This window comes from Tiliqua scincoides, chromosome 2, assembly GCF_035046505.1.
Source record: "Tiliqua scincoides isolate rTilSci1 chromosome 2, rTilSci1.hap2, whole genome shotgun sequence".
Taxonomy (NCBI): domain Eukaryota; kingdom Metazoa; phylum Chordata; class Lepidosauria; order Squamata; family Scincidae; genus Tiliqua; species Tiliqua scincoides.
In genome coordinates this window covers 218,309,620-218,332,597 of record NC_089822.1, presented here as the reverse complement: position 1 = coordinate 218,332,597, position 22,978 = coordinate 218,309,620, and the positions used below count along the sequence as shown (strand labels likewise).

At 43.7% G+C, this 22,978-nt stretch overlaps 1 protein-coding gene across 1 annotated transcript in view; it reads right to left on the bottom strand.

Moving 5' to 3' along the window:
* The window catches only part of CACNA2D3 (calcium voltage-gated channel auxiliary subunit alpha2delta 3), a 467,867-nt gene that overhangs the window by 100,496 nt on the left and 344,393 nt on the right, over nucleotides 1-22,978 (bottom strand). Inside the window, exons 20-26 of the mRNA XM_066613498.1 lie at nucleotides 21,648-21,715; nucleotides 19,235-19,280; nucleotides 18,990-19,087; nucleotides 17,651-17,744; nucleotides 15,888-15,983; nucleotides 14,677-14,798; nucleotides 13,129-13,209 (exon numbers count right to left, since the gene is read on the bottom strand). Of these exons, the coding sequence (XP_066469595.1) occupies nucleotides 13,129-13,209; nucleotides 14,677-14,798; nucleotides 15,888-15,983; nucleotides 17,651-17,744; nucleotides 18,990-19,087; nucleotides 19,235-19,280; nucleotides 21,648-21,715 (605 nt within the window). The remainder of the gene's footprint in view (nucleotides 1-13,128; nucleotides 13,210-14,676; nucleotides 14,799-15,887; nucleotides 15,984-17,650; nucleotides 17,745-18,989; nucleotides 19,088-19,234; nucleotides 19,281-21,647; nucleotides 21,716-22,978) is intronic.

Below are 22,978 nucleotides of genomic sequence, written 5' to 3'. Positions count from 1 at the left end.
GGCTGCAGCTGAGTGCAGGCGTGGATGGTGGTGAGAAGTCCTGGGTCTGTTTGTCCTGCTTGAGTGTGGCTTGGGGGGGGCAGGCACTGAGGAGGGAGGGGAAACTGTGAGTGTGCTGCTTGCATGTGCTGGGGGGCCAGCGCTGCAAGGGAGAAATCACAGGATGTTTGAATGCCACTGGAGAGCATGTCTACTCAGCAGTAAATCCCATCTGACTCAGTGGGGTTTACTCCCAGGAAAGTGTGGATCTGATTGGACTGTGAGTGTGCTTGGGGGGGAGGGGCTGGCACTGCAGGGGAGAAGTCCCAGGGGAGTCCCAGGGGATGTTTGAATGAAGCTGGAGAGCATGTCTACTCGGCAGTATGTTCCATAGAGTCAGTGGGGCTTACTCCCAGGAAAGTGTGGATCCCATTGGGCTGTGAGTGCTGCAGGGAAGAACTCATGGGGTATTTGAATGGAGAGGAAACCTACTGCTTTTGCTTGTTGGGGTTGCCGGCAGAGAGGGAGGAAGGTGGGGGGTCCGTTTGTGAATGGGGAAATACACATAGCTCTCTGCCTGCTTCTAAGTTTGTTTGGTGCTGGGTGCAGGCTGGGGGAGGGACTGAGAGAGGGAGACAGGCAGCTCCCTTCTCTGTGTGAATGAGGAGAAACAAACTCCTCTCCCAAGGGGGCAGGTGCCCACCAGCTCCCTGACTGATTGTGTTCCTTTGCTGCTGCTTGTTGCCAGGATTGGGGGGGGGGGGAAGTGAGAGTAAAAACATGCTCCTGCATTGGGGGGGGGGCACTCTGACTTCTCTTAAGTTTGTTCTGTACTTTTCCCTAGGAAGAGGTGTGTTATGTGTGTCAGGACATATTTTAACAACCCCCCTTTTCTGGATCTCATGTGTATTACAAAAAAGCTCAGTAAAATTCATTCATTCATATAAGTTCGGTCTCTCTGACACAGTGTCAGAGAGATGATGTGACCCTCCTGCCAAAATGTTTGGACACCCCTGGTCTAGGAGGTGGCTGCCACACAATTCAGAGTGAAAGGATACCCCTATCCCCATGTCACTTGGTAGCCATGCCAATGGGGCTACTTGGATCTGCACCAGTGAATTCATCGGCGCAGATCTGATCAGCCCAGTATAATGTTGCCTACCCTCTGCCCGGCCTCTCTCACCCTGAAAACCCATGCCACCCTCCCCAACCCCCTGCACCAGCCTCCCTAGGCCAGCACTAATTCACAGATTGCTGGCCTGGATCTGGCACAGGGAGGCCAACGCACATTCTTATGCCTGCCTCCCCCACTCCGGAGTCATCACAGATTAGGGCATGTTTACAGCAGAGTCGATGACCAGTTAAGATCACACTCTGAGTCTATTTTAAGTCAATAACAGCAATTCTCGTAGTCACAGGAAGTTCAGCAATTGTTGCCAGAAGGGAGCTCAAGGGACCCGGGGGCACGTTTTGGGGGAAAAGAAGCTGTACAGTTCCACAAAATGTTTCATCCAGCTCTGGAAGCTTCCTACTAACCCAAGCAGCCAAGTAGCAAAAGCAAAGTCTTTTATTACAGGTTCTACTCCCTACCCTCTATGGAGAACTCGTGCAAGGAAAGCGCCCTACAGGTAGACCACAGCTGCGATACAAGGACATCTGCAAGAGGGATCTGAAAGCCTTAGGAGTGGACCTCAACAAGTGGGAAACCCTGGCCTCTGAGCGGCCCGCTTGGAGGCAGGCTGTGCAGCATGGCCTTTCCCAATTTGAAGAGACACTTGGCCAACAGACCGAGGCAAAGAGGCAAAGAAGGAAGGCCCATAGTCAGGGAGACAGACCAGGGACAGACTGCACTTGCTCCCAGTGTGGAAGGGATTGTCACTCCCAAATCGGCCTTTTCAGCCACACTAGACTCTGTTCCAGAACCACCTTTCAGAGCGTGATACCATAGTCTTTCGGGACTGAAGGTTGTCAACGACTCCCTACCCTCCTAGCTAATGTTTCCATGACCATAGTGAGACATTATGGGGTGACGTGGAAAACATCTTTCCATATGCCTCAGCCTTCAATGGTACAATTAACTATTACTGTCACATTCTTCTTAGTATGGCACTGTACATTTGGCACAGACTTATAGCACAATCCTAGTCCTGACAAGCACCTGTGCTGTGACCCCTGTATCGGTCTAGGGTACAGCAAAAGCACTGTAAAAGTGCTTGGTGACTCCCTGGGAGTAAGCAGCACCAATCCACCAGCCCTGGATCCTGAAGGAGCATCCAACTGAACAGGTAAGGTCCCACCATGTGGTGCAGGAGCTGGGGGAGAGTGGGGAGGGGTGTAATGGGTGGGAGAAGGCGGTGATGGGGTAGATTGGGCCCGGGAGCAGAGTGGGATTTGGCAGTGCTGGAGAATGCCAAGTCCTATTCCCCTCCTGGGTTTAAAAGCCTGGCATAAGGTTGCTCAGTCTTGCAGTAGTGATTTTGCTGGCACAGATCCAAGTTGCCCCATTGTACAGGCTGGGAATTTACCCAGGACAGGGGAATAAATGTTCCCTTACCTTGAGGAGACCTCCAGCCTTCTCCTTCGCAGTGCTGGATAACTTGGAAGCTATGGTTTACTAAAGCTGGCTAAAATTGTATCCGCCTTCTTTGCAGCTGCATTACAATGCTGACATGTTCATCTTGTGATCCACTGCAAGTCCAAGATCCGTCCTACATGTTGTGCTGCCAAGCCAGGTATCTCCCATTTTATACCTGTGTCTTTGGTTATTTTTGCCTAAGTGCAGAACCTTGCATTTGTCGCTGTTCAAATGCATCTTATTCATTTCAGTCCAGTGTTCCATTTTATCTAGGTCTTCCTGAAGGCTTCTGCTGTATTCTTGTGTTTGCTACCACTCCCAGCTTGGTGTCATCCACAAATTGGATGAGGCCCTCCTGGATCCCTTCATCCAAGTCATTGATGAAGATGTTAAAGAGAACCGGGCTCAAGATAGAGCCCTGGGGCACCCCACTTGAAACTGTCTTCTAGGTTCTCATCATACTAAGTTTCTGCCTTTGCCAAACTGGCTGGATTTCTGGATCCTCGAAATAAAAGCGGTGGCCTTATGCACAGCACCTCAGAAGTATGCCTGGTTCCCCCCCCCCAACACTTCTGCTCCAGGCACTACATGTTAAAAGCTCTACATGTTAAGAAACATCATACTGCACTCCTCTATGTACTTATAAATTTAGCCTATGAATGCCACCACAAACAACTATTTGCAGTAACAACACTTACTAACATTGCAAACATTTCATGGAGAAAACATCCATGCATCTAATCATCTCAATTAACAAATACAGAGTTACCATTTTGCAGCATGAGATATTTAATGCATAACAGTAGAAGACGCAGATGAAAGGCACCATTTGCTATGTATTCTGGGAGAACCACAAATTATCTTCCACAATCACTTGCAAGTAATTTTCAGATGTATTTTAGATTATTTTTAGCTACTCACTGTGCCCTGAACTATGGGATGCCCTACAGGAATGCCCTGAATTTGTAAAGCTTTGATGTGGACATCTGCTGTCAAACTTCTCTGCCTGGGCTCATTTAATTTCCTTTTGTAATTACAATATATTAAAAGTAGCTTTAACAAAATCTGAAGTTGTGACATAAATGCATTTTGTTTTTCTTGATGTAAAGTATGTTGACACAGTATGTGCATGTACCCATATATTAAATAGAAAGGTACCAGTGAAAAGGTTTTTCTGCTTGTGCGATTACCTCTTTGACTTCTGCCAATGTCCCCCTCCCATTGCGGCCCACATTCCCCACTCCAATCCAGAGTTTCCCCTTATCCCTTAAGGGATTTGGGGGAGGGGCTGAGGCTGCAGTGGAAGAAGAGGAGCACAGGAGGGGAGTTCCATTCATTGCTTTGCTGGATCCAACACATATTTTCATAACACACACAACTCTGTACACACAGAACTCTTTGATCACCACAAATGTAGATCATTTGCCGTTTGCAACCGAAATTATAACAGCTACTCCCATGCACTGAGAATGCAATGTATGGCAAGAGAAACACAACATTTCAGAGCATTATTTACACTTGAATCTTACCTCCTATTCCATCTTCAAACCCTCCCCCCACGTTACAAGAACTGTAAAGGTGTCCATGTTAAAAAAACGCTTGTTGTTGGTGTGTGTGTGTGTGTTTACTGTTTCCATTCTTTGACAGCTATTCAAATTTTCCAGTTTGTTGCAGGGACCCACTTGGAGGGTTCTGATTTAGGAGGACGCACCATCATTTTTCATGTTCATTTACTTATTTAAGTATGATTCTTTTCAGTTATTGGTTTTTGTCCCTTCTCTAATGGCAGGAGCTGAACTGTGCAGCTGCCTCCTAGCAGGTGCCATCTTGAATAGCCATATTGTCCCCCAAACAACTACGTTCAGGGCCCAATCCTATCCAACTTTCCAGTGCTGAAGCAGCCACAGTACAGCCCCAAGATAAAGGAACAAATGTTCCCTAACTCTGAGGAGGCCTCTGTGACTGCTCCTCCCACCACAGGAGGCAGCACACGCCCCACTGGCACAGCTGCATCAGTGCTGGAAAGTTGGCTAGGATTGGGCCCTCGGGTTGTGTTCTGAACTTACACACTGGCAAGGACTCCAAGGAGACAGTCTGGGGGAAAGGACAGGATGGGAGGCACCTTCTCCCTATTCAGCACTTTTCTTCTGACTTGCCCTGTTTACTCAGGAGAACCCAGGCAGGGTCTGGTTTGGTTTTAAGCATGATGTTTGCCTCATCCAGGGTAACCATATAGCAAGGTTGGGACTACAGGTATAAGACTGGAGTGAGGAGAGAGATAGAACTCTCTGTCCCTCCCCATCCGACAAAGGTGCTTTAGCATTTGGATGGGGGGGGGGGAAACTTGTTTGTCTGGACTGGCCCTAAGCATGTCAGAAAAATTGTTATAAATAGCTTAAGTATGCTTTGTGGTATGACTTTAAAAACTTAGACACATCCTCTGTGATTGCTTGAAAATAGAGAGGTGGGTTGCAATCCCAATGAACATGCTCCAAAATTCTGCAAATATGCCCACAATTATTGCTAGATTCCTGCACAGAAGCCACCCCCTCCCCAAATCCCTCCACTGCCACTTAAAACTCCTTATTTCAATTCCAAAGGAGACGGGGGGGGGGTAAGGACACGACTGCTGCCCCAGGAGTTTGGGAATTTTGTGTAAAAGCAAAAAATAATTTTTAAAAAAGCAAATGAAATGACAATTTGGCAACCAAAGGAAATAAAACTTGAATGCACACATGCTTTTAACAGAGTAGTCAGACTCTGAAACCTCTCATACACAGCTTATCATCATTCAGACAAGTTCACAGTAAAATAAGGTGACAGCAGGTTTGCCATTATCTTGTGCCACTGACACAAAGTGCAATGGAAATCCTCCGTGTTGGAGATATCAAAGCATGGGCAGTGGGGCAGGCCTTGTTCATAACTTCAGATGAATGTATGGATTGGGGTGGGTGGTTAGCAGACATAATTCCACTCTCCAGTCCATGTGTGTCCAGTCCAGTCCAGTCCATATGTGTTCCACATATGTGATTTAAACAGGACTTGAATCTAATTTGTTTGTTTGATGTGCAGCTTGCTATAGCAATGAGCGTTATTGAAATACTCCAGCAAAGTGAATTAGGAGTAGGATTGGAATACCTTTCCTTTTTTTTTTCTTCCTGAAAAGGAAGATGCATTGCATCACAGACCTTCTGGGCACATGCACCACTAAGGAAATTTATATACCTCCCAAAGAATATATGTAAGGAATGATAAATGCCAATGATGCAGTAAATACTACAGAAGCCCTAGAAAAATAACAAGTCCTTGGGTTTTCTGCTAAAGTAGGCAGGGGCATTTCAAAGGGATTTGCAAGCATTACAGCTGATTACCATGCTGACTACAATGATTGTAATGCTGAGTGACTTACAAACTGGAGCAAAGATTAAGTAAATCACTTTCTTGATTGATAAGGGAAGCTTAGGCTTTTACTTTTGTTTTTCAGTATAGCGCCACATGCATTCTCCCTTAGATGCTACTACTCCAGCAAAGCATCTGATAGAGTGAATGCAACTGCAATGGATTCTGCAATCTTGCACATGAAATGGCTGGGCATTGTTTCCTATCAGAACACATCTATCAATATTGATTTAAAGAAACAGAAGATATCAATTATTATAAATTGTATCATTGTATTAAATCAGTGAGAGGGTTCTAGAGAAAAGTAAGATTTCTGAGGAAATAGTATATAGTGTGATTCCCTGAAACTGCATTCTGTTTTCTCAGACTCTCAGCTCTGAGGACACATATGTGTTTCCAAACTAGCCATATGTCCCCAAATTTTTGTTATTGTGTTAAGGACATCAGTGCATTGAAAAGTACTTGTAATATGTTAAAACTTGCTGGCAGGGCACTTCATTGGTATATTTAAATAGAGCTAGCAAAAGAAAGAATACTCCATAGAAAGATACTCAAAATAACATTGTTGATGGCAACCTTCAGTCTCGAAAGACTATGGTATCACGCTTTGAATGGTGGTTCTGGCATAGCGTCTAGTGTGGCTGAAAAGGCCAATTCGGGAGTGACAATCCCTTCCACACTGGGAGCAAGTGCAGTCTGTCTCTGGTCTGTCCCCCTGGCTATGGGCCTTCCTTCTTTGCCTCTTTGCCTCAGTCTGTTGGCAAAGTCTCTTCAAACTGGGAGAGGCCGTGCTGCACAGCCTGCCTCCAAGCAGAACGCTATATAATATAATATGATATAATATAATATAATGATAAGGTAACATTCAAAATAACATAAGAAAATAATAAAGGTTCTGCTGGATCAGGTCAAGAACCTTGCAGTCCAGCCTCCTGTGGACTGGTTTGTGGGCACTGATCCACCAGCTGCCTCTGGAAAATTCACATGCAGATGAGAAAGGTGTACTGGTCTTCTCCATTGCTCTTCAGTAACAAGTATTTAGGCATATTGCTACTGAATGCAGATGTAGCACCAACTCATCTGAGCAGAAACACCACTTGAGATATGCAAATTCCATTGCCAAATTCTCTCTCATCCCCTTTTGCTGCCTGCCTGCCTGTGCACCATCTCCTTGCTTAGAGAAGTAGCCAGGAGTGCACAAGGAGAGGGAAGTATAACCATCCATCCCCTTACCAGGAGTTTTGGATCACTGCCTCTTCTTCCAGATCTGTTCTGTTTAAAATAAACAGGAAGGACAGAGTATGCTGTTGTTTATTTTAAACAGGATGGGATGGAGAAAGGAGGTGGCGATCGAGTGCTCCAGGTAAGGCAAACGAAAGACCACACTCCACATTTTCTTGCCCATGGGGGGGGGGGAAGGGAGGAGCTGGTGGCAGCAGGTTTTTTTTCCCCTCCAGCAGCACCGGAGGAAGAAGTGATCTGCCACTGGCTTGAGGGCATAGTAACCAGGCACAGGAAGGGCTGATTGCTCCATTTGCAGCAGCTCAGAGGCAGGCAGACACAGTGCATGGTTGGGCATCTCTTGTGAATTTGCCAGTCCCCCCCAAATTGACATGAACCTTTCATGAGCGGGCCAGCTGTGATGTTCATGGCTAGTCGCTGTTGATCAACCTGCCCTGTTTTAAAGCCATCCAAGCTTGAGGCCATCACCACAACAAATCTGGCAACTAATTCCACTGACAACGTATGCACTGTGTGAAAAAGTGCATCAGGTAGAAGGTATTCAGCCTTCTCCTTCCTGTCTTGGGACTGAAAAAGGTGCAGTAGCACCTACAGAACACAAGCTTTCTTATGGAAGAAATGGAAGTGGTACTTTTTCAACACCCTTTGGGAATGTCAGTAAACATGAAGATAGGAGAAAACTGGTCGGTGAACCCAGTAATCTACTCTATGGAATGTGTGGAGCTCTATGGTGGCTGCGGGGAGGGGGGGGCAGCTCCAGAGTGCCTGCTGATGAGTCACCATCATTGCCAAACTCCTTATCCAAGAGAAGCTGCACGGGACCTCAATTTGTATTTCCAATTATTTGAATATCCAATTCACATTTGGAACCATTCTAAGACGTCATTTCTACAGCAATAAATAGCAGGCATTTCCAAAACAACTGCTCTGAACTTTACAGCCAAGTGTGTAAATGCGGTAAAGACCTTCTCTGCTACTCATGCAAAGGTAACCTGCTTTATTGCAGGCACTGTGTCCCACAAGAAACTAAAATCATTCATTCCTAACATCCTGGGATGACAAAACAACTTATAGAATAGTAATCAAAAGTCTCCAAACTTTCTCAGCCAAATACTGTGGAATTTGCAGCAGTTTTTATAGTCGGGAATCAAAAGCCAGTTCAAACAACCAAACAGCTCTTCATTTCCAATGCATGTTTTCCACAAGGCACTGTTGACTTTACAGTATTTGAATACATAGAGAGAAACTTGGAGTTCCATACTCATGCTGTGTACAATTCAACATGAACCTCAGCCACCCTGTCTTTAAACTGAATTTTCACTCCTTCATACCCCAACTGCACAAAACAGATTTCAGAGAACGCAGAAGTCAGGGCAAAGCAACTGACATGGTGATGAAGACACCTGTTGTTCTCACGAGCCAGTTCATCTAATAATAAATTATTTTCTGCTGTAACCTTTTCCATTATGAAAGGAAAAATTGCCTGATGACATTCAAACCAGATGGTCAGTATGCTATCAGCTCTCAGGTCCTCAGTGAAAGATAACCAGGCGTCTGCTAATGTGCAATTCGTGCACTGCTCAGGGGTTTCCTCTGCTCTTTAAAATATCTCACATTCATGCAGTATATAGTTACCTTTGCACATCCTGAAATATCAGACAAGCATTATATGCAAGTGCCCCTAATTTACATACCTCTGTCTAAAAGCAGACTGAATACTCTCTCTCTCTCTCTGCTGGAAATAAAACCTCCACAGACCAACTAACCATCTGAACAATCTCTCTCATCCATAGAACAACATGTACAGCTATACAATCAGTGCATTATCTGGATTGTCAAATGCAGTAACTCCCAAATGAAGTGACTACCAAGATGAAAAGGCCTGAAGTGTGCCTTGGCGAATTAGGCCATGCATTGGATGCATCCATCACTGTTTGCCCAGATTGGTGAGAACCATGCAGCACTGATAACCATGTCAGTGTCCACGTATGGAGAAAGATGCCTCTGGATTACCTTGCATAGCCTGAGCTACAGTCAACATGAGAGAAACCCCTGAAGAATCACAAGTACTTGGAAGGTATGGTCTGAGTTCCAAGCCTCAGGTGACTGGGTGGGATTTGAGGACAAAATTATTTGACATTATCAGAGATAAGGGTGTGCTCGCATGCAAGCACACAGATAGGTGTAGAGTTTGACATCTGACAGGTGAAAGACATGGATGCAACCACAGTTTGGTTTCAGGTAGGGAGTTCTATGCTCACCCCTCCCACTATTTTCTCTCATCAGAAGGAGGCAGCAAGTCTAGGTTGCAGGCCATACAGTCTAATGAACACGCTCAGTTAAGGTGCTGCTGATGTTTTGCTCTCTAATATGCCACTGAACAGACTGTCTGGTGACTCTCCAATCCCGAACCCTCCAGCATGCCGTCAAATCCTGACCACTCTGCAGCTACACCACATGTTCAAATATCTGACTCATAAATGAATTATTGGAATTATGTATTCTTACCAAGCAATTTTCCTCTTTCCTCATGTTTTACAAACTGCCTTTGCTATGGTAACAAACAGAATACTGCACATCTAATTTTTTTTGCTTGTTGCAAGGCAGTAAAATATTGATAGTTAATAGTTGCCATGTACAAGCTTAATAACACAGATGATGTTCCTTTCTTAAAATATGCGGCATTTACTGATGCAAGCTTTTCTGAAAACCTAAAACATAATTACAAGAGAGACAGCAGAAATTTCCAAAAGCAGCTTCCTATATAGAAATTTAAACTGAACAATTCTGGGAGCTAGATTTCCAGCTTAGCATACATGTATAGGAAAACTTACACAGGACAAACAGCCTAGGGTCCAATCCTATCCTAATTTCCAGCATCGGGGCAGCTGCAATGCAGCCCGGAGGTAAGGGAACAAATGTTCCCATACCTTGAGGAGGCCTCCAAGACTGTCTCCCCAACACAGGAAGCACTACATACCCTATAGGCACAGCAGCACTGGCACGGGAAAATTGGATAGGATTGGGCCCTTAATGTATATTCCTTAACCTTTCTTCTTTTCCTGTAGTTGTGAAGAAAAGATATTACACCATTGGCACAACAGATTTGAGCTGCCATCTTGATGCGCTGCCACCCTGCCACCATATTTTAAGTCACCTTTGGGCCAAATCTACATGTGGCGCAAGAATATGCATAAGAATTAGGAGCCACTGTAGTAAAGATGAGTTTTAAGGTTTGCTGAATGAGCAAATGAATGAAAATTATTTTATTTTTTTCACATTTTTATACTGCCCTTCCTCCAATGAGCTCAGAATGGTATACATGCTTTCCTCTCTCCGTTTGACCTCACAGCAACCCTGGGAGGCAGGTAAGGCTGAGAGTGACAGACCCAAGGTCATCCAGGAAGCTTTATGGGTAAGCACAGATTTGAAACTGGATCTTCCAGGTTAAACTCCAGAACCACTAGACAATCCGGACTTGCATTATACCCTTTCCATAGTTCACTTTCAGTTTGATTTCAGTATGCAACAACTGATGAAATATCACCTTGTAGTTGGAGGAAAAAAAAAACCACCTTAAGAACAGATAAAAAAAGAGAGGATAGTATAGGTGTGCCCCTTTATCCATGGGGGTTCCGTTCCAGAACAACCCCCTTTCCCAGTGGATAGCTGAAATTGTGAATACGGGTGAACACCCATGCCCGCAGTCCTGGGGGGCCACCCCCCTTTCAGAGGCGAGGGCAGCTCCACTCCCCTTGCCTTTGGAGGGGCTTCTAAGCTCAACAGAGACTGAGGATGTCTGTCCCTGTCCTCTGCAAAGCTCTGACTGAGTTCTGAATGCAAAAAACTGCAACTTCTGGTTTCACAGAGAAACTGGAAATGACATTTTTAATGCCTTATAGCAACCATTTTCAACCTTTTTCAGCTCATGGCACACTGACAAGGCACTAAAATTGTCAAGGCGCACTACCAGTTTTTTACTTACATTAAATCACTACATTACAATTAATTGTTAATATAATTAAAACAATTATATTTTTACATGACAAAGAAACTCACAAGAAACTTGGAGAGGAAAGTATTTGTGACTGTGAAAAGGATGAAAAATGTTATTAAAGTGTTATGCGAGAAAGTGCTGGCAAAGAGAAGTCAGATTGAGATTGTAGTGAAACAACTACAGGATTCAGCTGGCGTGGGGGGAAGAGAGAACTTGAAGCAAGTGATTCTGAACTTTTGGGTGTGGAGGAGTGAAGGGAGGGACAGTAAGAGAGCTGCTGACTGCAATTATGAGATTTGGGGGGCAATGTGCCTGTGGCAGGGAGGGGGTGGGGAGAAGTGCCAATTGCCTGCTCCTGTATTTAAGAAAAAAAAAAGTGTGACCAAAAGCCCAATCCTAGGCATGTCTACTCAGACGTAAGCCCCATTATAGTCAATGGGGCTTACTCCCAGGTAAGTATGGAGAGGATTGGGGCCCAATGCCCTTCCCCTAAAAGGCAAAAGGCAATGCAGGGAGGGTTACTTTGGGGAGTTGCAGGCAAACTGTGGCAAAGAAAAGGAACTTTCCAGGACCCTTTGAGCCAGCCGGTTCTTAGGCTGGTGGCCTCAGCACACTCACTTGCTCCATACCTGCTTGCCTGCTCCTGACTCCCTCGTTCTCACTCACTCCACCCCATCCGCTGGGACCTCCTCCAAGCTTCTCTGGTCGCCCAATCAGCATACAGAGGAGGCAAGGACTTAATACCCGATCCTCGGTGTGACTACTCAGAAGTAAGCCCCATAATAGTCAATGGGGCTTACTCCCAGATAAATCAGGATTGGGTTGCAGCCTTTGTCTTGCTCAGGAGCAGGAGCAAGCGACAGCAGGAGGTGCAAAGCAGCTGCAACCAGCCCCTTTGCTGGCTGCCTGCTCCTTTTCCTTCTGCTTCAAAGTGTAAGGCTCAAAGCAGCCGCTTCCCCCACGTGTGCTGCCTGTCTGCTCTGATCCCGCGGCACACCTGAGGCAGCCTTGCGGCACAATAGTGTGCCGCGGCACAGCGGTTGAAAAATGCTGCCTTATAGGCATTTCTCCATGAAACTGAAAGCTGTTTTTTTAAAAAACAAAAAACAACAACCTTCAGAGCTCAGTTTGAGCTCTGCAGAGGCTGGGAAAAGACAACCTCAGCATCTGCTGAGCTCAGAAGCTCCTCCGGAAGTGAGGGAAGCAGAGCACCCCTTACCTCTAGAGTGGGTGCATGTTGTGGTGCACGTGCTGGAGGGGGCAGACCCAATCCGCAGATAGCTGAATCTGCAGATATGGGATCCATGGATATGGGGACACCCCTGTAATTCTTTTGAGTAGAATTACCTCACAGAACCTCAGCCTCCACCTTCACTGGTTGTTTTTCATGTCATAATTTTAAGACACAACTCACAGTCATTTTCACAAATTGTATTTGTATCAGTACATATCTTGCACAGAAGTCACTCATGGGAAAAGTCCATAATCTCCAGTGTTTATTTTGGAATACAGCTGAACCTGCATCTTCTTGACAAGCAACTGAATGCATTGTTATTCTCTTGTTACACTTGCACCTAACTTCAAACACGGGTATGACTCATGAGGCTGCAGCTATGTCAATTGAAATGTGTAATAAGAGGCTTGAGATTTCCCAGATTTGCCCAGACTGAAATTTTTGTGTTGATAATTACTGTTTTGTTTATGCTAAATCAACCCCCACCACTTTATAAAATGTTTTCTGTGTTCAAGACATTTTGAATCAAGTATTTTAAGGAGAGGAGGCCTCCAAAGACCCAGACATGAGGTCATTAAGTTGCACTTTATTGAACTTGCTTCCCAAACAGTCTTTAAATGAGAATTTTTATAGGAAACCTAAGTGGCATGAGAAAGCCAAGCCTGTTCACCACATTGATGGAGAAAGAAGCGACCAGTTTACCTGCTACCACTGGAGATTTTTTGTCATCTAGAAGCTGAATGGCAGTACTTGCTGTCACCACGTTGCTTTTGTTTGCTGTTTCTATAAGATTTAAAAAAAAGGACACTCAATGCAATAAACAACAGGATGCTAAAACAACCATAAAACGCACATCCATAAAACAATAATGAAATAGTATGAAGAGGCCGGAAAGAAGGAAAATGAGGAATTGCAGTGAAGTTAAGCAACATGACCGAGTACTAAGAAAAAAAGGCCTTCTGACTCATTGCATATATTGTCAGCTAAACTATCTTACAGTCTTGAACACTGATTCTTCTGAACCATGTTTTAGATATGAGACAACAACTGAACCAGCCGTGCTTGTTCTCACCTGGTGAGATCAATTTGGATCAATTTGTGAGTTCATTGCTACTGCACCACCTGCTACCGTAAGAACTTTCCAACAATAGTTCAATTCATTTATTCTGAGCCAGAAATTTGGTTTGATTTCTGGTCGAAAAAGTGACTCATAAACTTTTTGAGAAAAAAATTCCTTTTCTTTCAGTGTCCTGCTGTCACTTACATGTCTCCAACTATAGATCACTCATGACACAGTTAGAGGAAAAAAAAAAAAAAAGCACACCTGGACTTTCTCAGAAATGAGTTGTAACTTCATTCCACTTCCCACTGTGTTCTGAAGTTCAGTCACAGGGGAAAGGGGGATCCTAAACCAGACTGCTCTCTCACAGATCCAGCGGTTCTGAGTCCTGTTCAGGCCTGACTCACGACTGAACTTGGAGCCCCTAAGGTTTTTCAGGTGGAGGTTCAACACGTGCTACCACCAAGCTCTAACCAAAGGAGGAGAATACAGGATAACAAGTAAGACTAGAAAGCGGTTCAAACAGCAGAAGGTGAGAAATGTTTGCTTGTAGGTGTTATACAAACAACTTGTCATCCATTCTACAATCACAAGATTGTAAATGCATGCAGCTGCAGTTAATACACTTGAACAGTGTGAACAAAATATATTTTAGATGTAATTTGCAAATGATATTCATTAGAGAATAATAATATGGATTTCATAGTGCATTTAACAATTTACATAAACACATATCCAGATAAAAATCTGGCAACAGGTGCTGTCAGTGCCAAGAAGGTGTTATGGGAGTCCCACAAACAATGTTGTAATCAAAAAAAGCCCAACCTGCTCAAGTGATGTGCAGTCATGTGCTTTACACACTTGGAATCTTTTGCATATCAACTACTGTCCCTTGTAATTATTGATTCTATAGTCACCTTCACCTGTTTTATAATGAATGTTCATTTCGAACACCTTTGTAACCCCTTCTGCAGTTAAGACCCAACGATGTTCTTTGCAAACAGTGAAATGGGTGATGTTGCTTATTTAGTAGTTAAATAATAATTATAGGTTGTAATGTGCACATTTCAATTGCTTGAAGTATGAAGTAATAAGACGTGGAAAGGAATATTGAATACAAAATTAGGTGAGCAGACTAATTTTTTTAGTTAGGGATAATCTGAAATTCAAAGCGTAGCTAAATGACGAACCTGTACTGAATGGAATTGAGTACACAAAGTTCCCTGGGATCTGCTCAGCAGCTCTTCTGTACCAAAGTGGAAAATGATCAGCATTAAAAATATTCTCCTTGTCTTCAGCTGTCAAGAAGTCTCTTGAAACAGAAGGAAACAGAAAATGTTTGCTGTTTTCTTGGTGTAACATCAAAGTGGCTGTTGCTGTTCCAGTCTGAATCCACTCGGATTGTGTGTGCTTTTGAGTGTGTGCAGAACCAAGGAGACCCAGGCTGAGTCTCCTGGCTTGGGAGAGGGGATAGGATACAGTGGCACGGTCTGCCGCTGTCTCCACCCCCTTCTTGGGCCCGATTCTCCTTCCTTCTGCCCAGTTCTGCCCCCTCTCCACCTCCCCCTGCTCCCAAACCCATAGCTCTGGCCAGTGGTGACCTTGTCCTCCTGGTGCTGAGGTACAGAGCTGACTGGCACTGTGTCAGCACCAACAGAACACTGCTACTGCCAGTGGCAAAGTAGCTGGTGGTAGCAGCATACCACTGGCGGTGATGCTGATAGGATTGGGCCCTAACACTCTTAAGATGTCCCTGAGCAGGAACATCTAGGAACAGCGGGATTGTTTCTGCTAGCTATGCTCCCTGAACCAATGTATTTACTAGCTCCAGATCTGTTCATTTGGCCTCCTGGGGACCTACTCTGCATGCAAGAACCCTCTCCAGATTTGGCACTGTCCTCTGCAAATAAACACCAAACATGTGAAGATCCAGGGACATGGCCAGAGAGCATGTTGGCCCACTTAGGAAACATGATTCTGTTGCCTCCTCACATGTTTCTCTACCTGGAAACAAAATATCTGCAGATGGCCAATGGGGTGGGAGTTTAGCCAAGGTATATGTTGCTGTCTTAAGCATATGTTTTGCACTGACTGAATTAGGTAACTGATTGCTGATCTGGACTACAAGGTTTTCCTGGAATCCAAGAAGGTGGGAAAGAAATCCAACAGTGCATAATAGAAGAGGGGACTCTGAAGGTGGTAACCCAACTGAAATACCGCAGTACTTCAAGTTATAGTACAGAAAAGTCAATAAGGTAATGTAGTTTGTTATACTGTATATTTCAAATATGGAATCTGAGCTATAGAGGATCAGTCAAAGGGAGAAAGAGGACATGATTTTATTGCTGGAGCATATTTCTCTCTTTTCTGTATGCTAATTTTACAAAGATACATGACTTACTGATTAGTTAGTTGTTCTGGTCCTACAAACAAATTGACACGAGAAAGACCGGTTCGAGTTCCAAGAAAGGCAACTTCTACTCCCTTGTCTGAGTTTCTGAAATAGAGCAATAAGCATGGAATAATAATATTTCTCGGTAGCAAATGCTATAGTTACTTCATGGTTACAAAAGAAGCAAGTGTACAGTATAACAGGACTATAAGCTTGATCAAAGGGTACACTAATCCATTTAAACTTTAACTGAAACATTAAAACATTTGCCTGATTAATCAGTAGGTCTGGGATTCCTAGGATACACTGCTGCTCTCAATCCTGTGCTATAAACAAGGCTACAGTCCCAGGCAGATTTCCTGGGGAATAAATACCATTGTTTTTGTTTCTTTCTCTACCCTTAAAAAAATGCTTATAGGAATGCACTATTGTTCCCCTCAGTGTGTCTTTTCCCTATTTTTCTTTTTCTAAAGAGACTTCAAATGGATTTGTACCTGGTTTCCATACATGACTTTCTGCACACATAAGCACAAATACTGAGAAGTAAATTCCGTTGAGTTCAATGGAACTTACTCTCAGGTGAGTATAGGATTGCAGCCTTCATGCAAAACATCCTGAGCACACCATGTAAATCACCACCAACACATTAAATATAAGCCAAATAATTCCATTTAGTCTGCTGGTTATACAATGAAGCATGAGCAGGGGATTGCCAGGTTTCATCCTAAGATTCCATCTTTGAATTGGCTGCTGAATTGGGAGACAGAAGAGTCACCACTTTTCCCATCCATTTTATCCTCTCAGTCATCAGTCTACCTTCCCACCACTGTGCAAGACTGTGACACAGTTTAAGTGTGGGGGGCAGGGGGACAGAGAATTATAGGACTGGGATAAATGGGGGTGGGAGAGCCACGTTGTAAAATGGAAATCTCTGGGTTAAAACTTAGCAGTTTTCAGAAGGCAACTTCTATATGCCAGAGCTTCAGAAAGCATCAAATCATCATCCCATGTCTTTAAATAGTAATAGTACTGGAAAAGAAGGGCGGGAGGCCACCAAAGCAAAGCAACATTCAGTACTGATCATGTTCTTCAATGCCTTAAATTGATTTTAACAAATGCTCAAACATTTAACTGTGGTTCCCAATCTTTATCATGCCACGACCCACCTCATCCGAAATAATGCTCCTGGTGGTACCAGGGGAGGCCCCAGAGGGCTCTTCTGGGTTGCATCAGGGCAGCAACCCATTCTACAAGCCTCTACAGGCCTCAGACAGGCCTCTACAGGCCTTGTCTGCAGAAGCCTCTGAAAGCTATTTCTATAGCTTTCTGGAGGCAAGCCAGAAGTTGCCTTCCAAAAATTCTGGGCATTCTGTGGCCTGCATAGGCCTACAGAGTGGGCTGCCAGCCCAGTGCAATCTGGGAGAGACCTTTGGGGTCTCCCCACACCTCTGAAATGGTTCCAATTTGGAGCCAAATGGAGGCTAGGATGGATGGGAGAGCCCTGGTCAGGACCCACTTGGCATGGGCTTGCAATCCACCAGTGGGTCATGGCCTACACTTTGGGAAACCCTGGTCTAAAGCAAATTAAGTCAAATAGATATCAAAGGAATGGACATATACATTGAGTTTCTCCACTAAAATGAATGAAGATAGGTGATTAATTCATTGTGTGCATCAGTCCTGACAAAAATCACTGGACTGGGTTGGGGGGAAAAAATTCCCAATCCTAAGTAATTATTAAAATAATAATAAACACTGTTGTGTTCACTCACTCTGACTTGTTTAGCGCAAGACTGGTCCAATAAGCTTCTATTGGTGCACTCACCACTGCATCAAACAGGACTTCCTGTATCAATTCTTTATCGCCTAAAAGATTTTAAAACATTGATAAAAATGTATGTAGCATCTTTATGAAAGGAAACACTTTGACAGTAGATATTGGCAGAAATTTCACAGATCCACAGTCCCAAATTGTACACATCACAGTGGACTTAGAGACTAGAAGAAATTATGATAGCGATGGAATGCAAATCTCATATTTGATTGTGAGTTAAGGGGATGAGATTCACATGCTGAATATGAAAGTCAGCACCCCCTTTCTTGCACATGGAAATCTGAGATTTCTGGGCTTCCTGAATTAATTCTGATAGGCACTTCATGTTTCTGAAATTTATTGCATCCGGTAGATATCATGGCTAGAACTAGAATCATTTGAGCATACTGGTTGTGATTCAGAAGTGCCCTTCCCCTTGCTAGCTATAACAAGACAGAGTTCTAAGGATACAAGAGGTCCACTGCCATTGCCAGCAATGGAAGAACCTCAGTTGCAGTCAGTGCCACATTTTAAAAATCAGAGAGCACTACCTACTTCCCCCTTATACTCTCAATACTTCCTTAACAGAGTTTTCTTGGTGGTTTCATATTCAAGTCATGACTCAGCTGAGCTTTCATTAACAAAGCCCAAAGAGGCTCAGCACAAGCATTGAAAACTTCATGGTTAAAACACAATGTAGGTTTTCTCAATAGCGCATGTACTGGCATAATCTGGATAATTATGCATGCAAGATCTTGATCAATAATTTGTTCTATAAAGTCAGGGACAAACAGAGCTCTCAGATTAATAATACTTAGCATTAACACAGCATCCACACGACTTCACATACATTATACTGGAATCTTTCCACTATGCCTGTTAGGCAGGTCAGTATTATTGTCCCCATTCGGGGACTGAATGGGGGGGACTCCCAACTGAGGAGTGGGAGTAAAACTGAGGAGTAGCTTGCCTAAGGTTACCAAGTGTGTTCATAACTGATTCAAGTCAAGGGCTTCCAACTTGATTGCTCAGTTTCTTAACCACGACCTCACCTCAGCTCTTGTAGTGCTGTTAACTAACCATTCTAGGCTGGTTGCATTAAAAATACACCACACTGGCATTTCACAGTGTAACAGGCAAAACGTGCATTTGCGGAATGCCTGCAAATGTTTTTGGAATTATAACTTAAAGCCCAACCCTAGCCACACTTTCCTGGGGGTAAGCCCCATTGACTTTAATGAGACTTACTTCTGAGTAGATATGCATAGGATTGGGCTGTTAATTAAGAAGCTACTCACAATGAAGCAATGGCTCTTTCCCTGTGAGGTAGTTTCGAATAGCTTTCACTTGTGTCAACTGGCGGTGCTCAGGATGCACGTCCGTGTTGCAATATGACCTGAGAACAGAGTGTGGTACAACTATTTTTAGCAGAGATTTGTAAGCATAATCTCCCTTTGTTTTTTTCATTATGAAGAGCTGGGTCACAACAAGCACAAACAGAAGGGGTAATACAAGCCCATGTCATGCTTTATTGAAGGCTTACCATTCATCTGCTAAAGATACATCAGGTTGTTCTAAATCATGCAGTCCTGAAACCAGAATACATGACAAATGATCATTTTCTGGGATGTTTTTAAGCAACAGTTCAGTATCTGTATGCAATTCATGACAGTCATCTTCTCCAAATTTCCCCACAAATCCTCGGTTATACATTTCTCAATAACAAATCTCAATAAATCGTATTTCCATCAGTACTCACAAACATGCAAGAACAAGTGACTCATACGACCTGATGGAAGTAAGTGGAAACCATTAAATAAACAGGGTCACATTGGTTAGAGGGCTTGAAGTCACCTGTATGAAGTCACCCGCCTCAAGTTAGGTTTCAAGCGATTATATGTTAAGACAGCAGATACTTAAGAAATGAATCCAATAAGGTCAAAGCATGAAGAAAGGATAGGAGGTGACAAGGAGGGAAAGACAAGTTGCTGAGTATAGAAACGGAAAAAGCTGAAATAGAGGAAACTGAAGCTTTTGATATAAAGTTATACGAGGAAAGAGGAGCAATTTGGACCTGGGTGCTTATGTAATTCCACAGTTCAAAATTTCAAGACAAGAGGATGAAAGACCTCCAAATAAAATTTTTCAGTCCGTAACCTAACCAACATGGCTAGATCCTTCAACTGACCTTAAAACTTTCACAAATCCCACAGCTGTAAATATCTGGCAATTGGATACAACTGACTGATACAAGATTATTAATAGGTTACTTGATGCTGTTATGTATTTTTTAAAAATTATATCCTACCTTTCTCATGCTGAGGCACATGCACAAGGTAGCTCACAAAGCTCCATAAAACAAATGTATAACATACAACAAAATGATAAATAAAATGATAAACAAAATGATAAATAAAACCAATTAAAAACGATTGGGAGATGGCTATCCAGAAGAAGAGAAGGTAGCAAAATGAAACATCACACACAGAAGCATAAAGGAAAGACATCAACCCAACTAAAAGACTGACAAAACATTTTGGCAAAACATTTAGCCGTCACTAAAAAGCCATGAGGGAGGGAACAGTTCTTCATTCCCCCAATTGGGAATTCTGTAATAATGGTGCCACTACAGAGAAAGTTTGACCTCGCGCCACCATCCCTCTAATGTGGGACAAGACAGCACTTGTAGGAGAACCCCCTCAGATGACTTAAGAGGGTAGGCCAGAATGTATGGAAGAACGCAGCCATTCAGGTAACCTGGTCCCAAACCATGTTATGAAGATACCGTGGTATCTACAAAGATGCCACTACGCTGAGAAGCACAGCGGTCCATATGAGAATGATTCTCTCTGAAATTGTTTATACTACTTTATCCTATTAATTGGAAGCAAAACAAGTGAGGGTTGAGTGTAACTCCCTCATCCAATCAGATCTCATGCCAAAAAAGGGGGCCAGGTTCAGAACTGAACACAAGAAGACTGAACAATATATTAGTACCCTGCTTGGAAGACTCACATGGTTAAGACTAACTACATTTTATCAGTTTACCAGATTAAGAACATAAGAACAGCCCCACTAGATCAGGCCATAGGCCCATCTAGTCCAGCTTCCTGTATCTCACAGCGACCCACCAAATGCCCCAGGGAGCACACCAGATAACAAGAGACCTCATCCTGGTGCCCTCCCTTGCATCTGGCATTCTGACATAGCCCATTTCAAAAATCAGGAGGTTGCGCATACACATCATGGCTTGTACCCCGTAATGGATTTTTCCTCCAGAAACTTGTCCAATCCCCTTTTAAAGGCGGCCAGGCCAGTCGCCATCACCACATCCTGTGGCAAGGAGTTCCACAGACCAACCACATGCTGAGTAAAGAAATATTTTCTTTTGTCTGTTCTAACTCTCCCAACACTCAATTTTAGTGGATGTCCCCTGGTTCTGGTGTTATGTGAGAATGTAAAGAGCATCTCCCTATCCACTCTATCCATCCCCTGCATAATTTTGTATGTCTCAATCATGTCCCCCCTCAGGTGCCTCTTTTCTAGGCTGAAGAGGCCCAAACGCCGTAGCCTTTCCTCATAAGGAAGGTGCCCCAGCCCCATAATCATCTTAGTCGCTCTCTTTTGCACCTTTTCCATTTCCACTATGTCTTTTTTGAGATACAGCGACCAGAACTGGACACAATACTCCAGGTGTGGCCTTATCATAGATTTGTACAATGGCATTATAATATTAGCCGTTTTTTTCTCAATACCTTTCCTAATGATCCCAAGCAAAGAATTGGCCTTCTTAACTGACACCGCGCATTGGGTCGACGCTTTCATCGACCTGTCCACCACTACCCCAAGATCTCTCTCCTGATCTGTCACAGACAGCTCAGAACCCATCAGCCTATATCTAAAGTTTTGATTTTAGTTTATGTATCAGGAAAGTTACTAATTCAGGAAAATGTTACCTTCTTCAATTGTCACATTCCCTCTGAAGAAATATTTTCCGTGTCCTCTAGAAAGAGCCACACCTAAACTGTGCCGATAAACAAAAAACAGACCATGAAATCCATAGCGCATAGCTAGAGAAGACAAAAACGAATACTATTTTGCCATGGAACTAAACTTTTAATTCTTGCTCTAGAAACAAATTAACTTTGTTTCTACAACCACATCAGTTGTAGTTAAGGGTGAACTAACCAGTTCAGTGCCATTTCACATTTGCTGTGCCAGCAGCAATGGATTGTATAAATTTGTATATTTTAGGGGTGCACCAACCTACTCAATGTCTGGCAAGCTAAATGCAAGAACCATCAAGGTCAGTGCTGTTCTTCCAGCTGCCTCAGTCTCTGGCCAAAAATGAACATGCCCATGGGCTGACGGAGATGGAGGCTTTTCCTTACAAATGAAAGTCATCTGTAAGGAAAACTAACCCTCAATGATAGTGTGGGAGTCAACAGAACTGCTAAGAGCCAGGAAATACAGGAATATAATAATGGAAACTTAACCCATTCTTGCTCGGCCCACAGGTGTACACATTTGGTCCCTGTTGCGTATATGCAACGTTGGGCAGAAATACTGCTGCAGTGGGCTAACCTTCCATCTTCTCTTTCTCATGAAGCAGTCACACAATGAGGACTACTACTGTGTAATGTGTTTTAAAGAAAGGTTGGAATGCATTTCTTCTGTTTTCTATAGCATTCATGAAACTGATGCACAGATGGCCTCAAGACTTGAACAGAGATCAATAGTCTGAAAAACAAATGTTTCCCACTCTGGGGTATAGTTAAGCCTTCTTGGTCAGGTATCCAATTAACAGGCGTGCCCCAGTATCCATGGGGGTTCCATTCCGGAACCCCCCATGGTTAAGTGAAATAACGGATACAGTTGAATGTCCCCCCTCGGGAGGCGAGGGGAGCTCTGCTTCCCTCCACTCTGGAGGGTCCTCTGAGCCCAGTACGTCCACGGATGGACGTCTGCGGCCTCTATCGGGCTCAGATTGAGCCTTAAAGAAAAAAAAAAGCAACTTCCTTTGAAACCAGGGACCCTCCCCTGTACTTTGGTTATCAGCAGATCTTAGCAAGGAGGCGTACTCCATAACTATGTGTTCCACTCTTGGACTTCTGAAATAATTTACCCCGCTCTTATCATCAACGCAAGATAGGATGAGAATTTTGATAAGAGCATCTGGGCAATGTCAATACCCAAGGAATTTTCCAAACCTTTCTGTTTTATTCTACTTGCATTAACCACCCCCTCAGTTCAACAAACTGAGTTGAACTGAGTCAAAGAGTTCAAC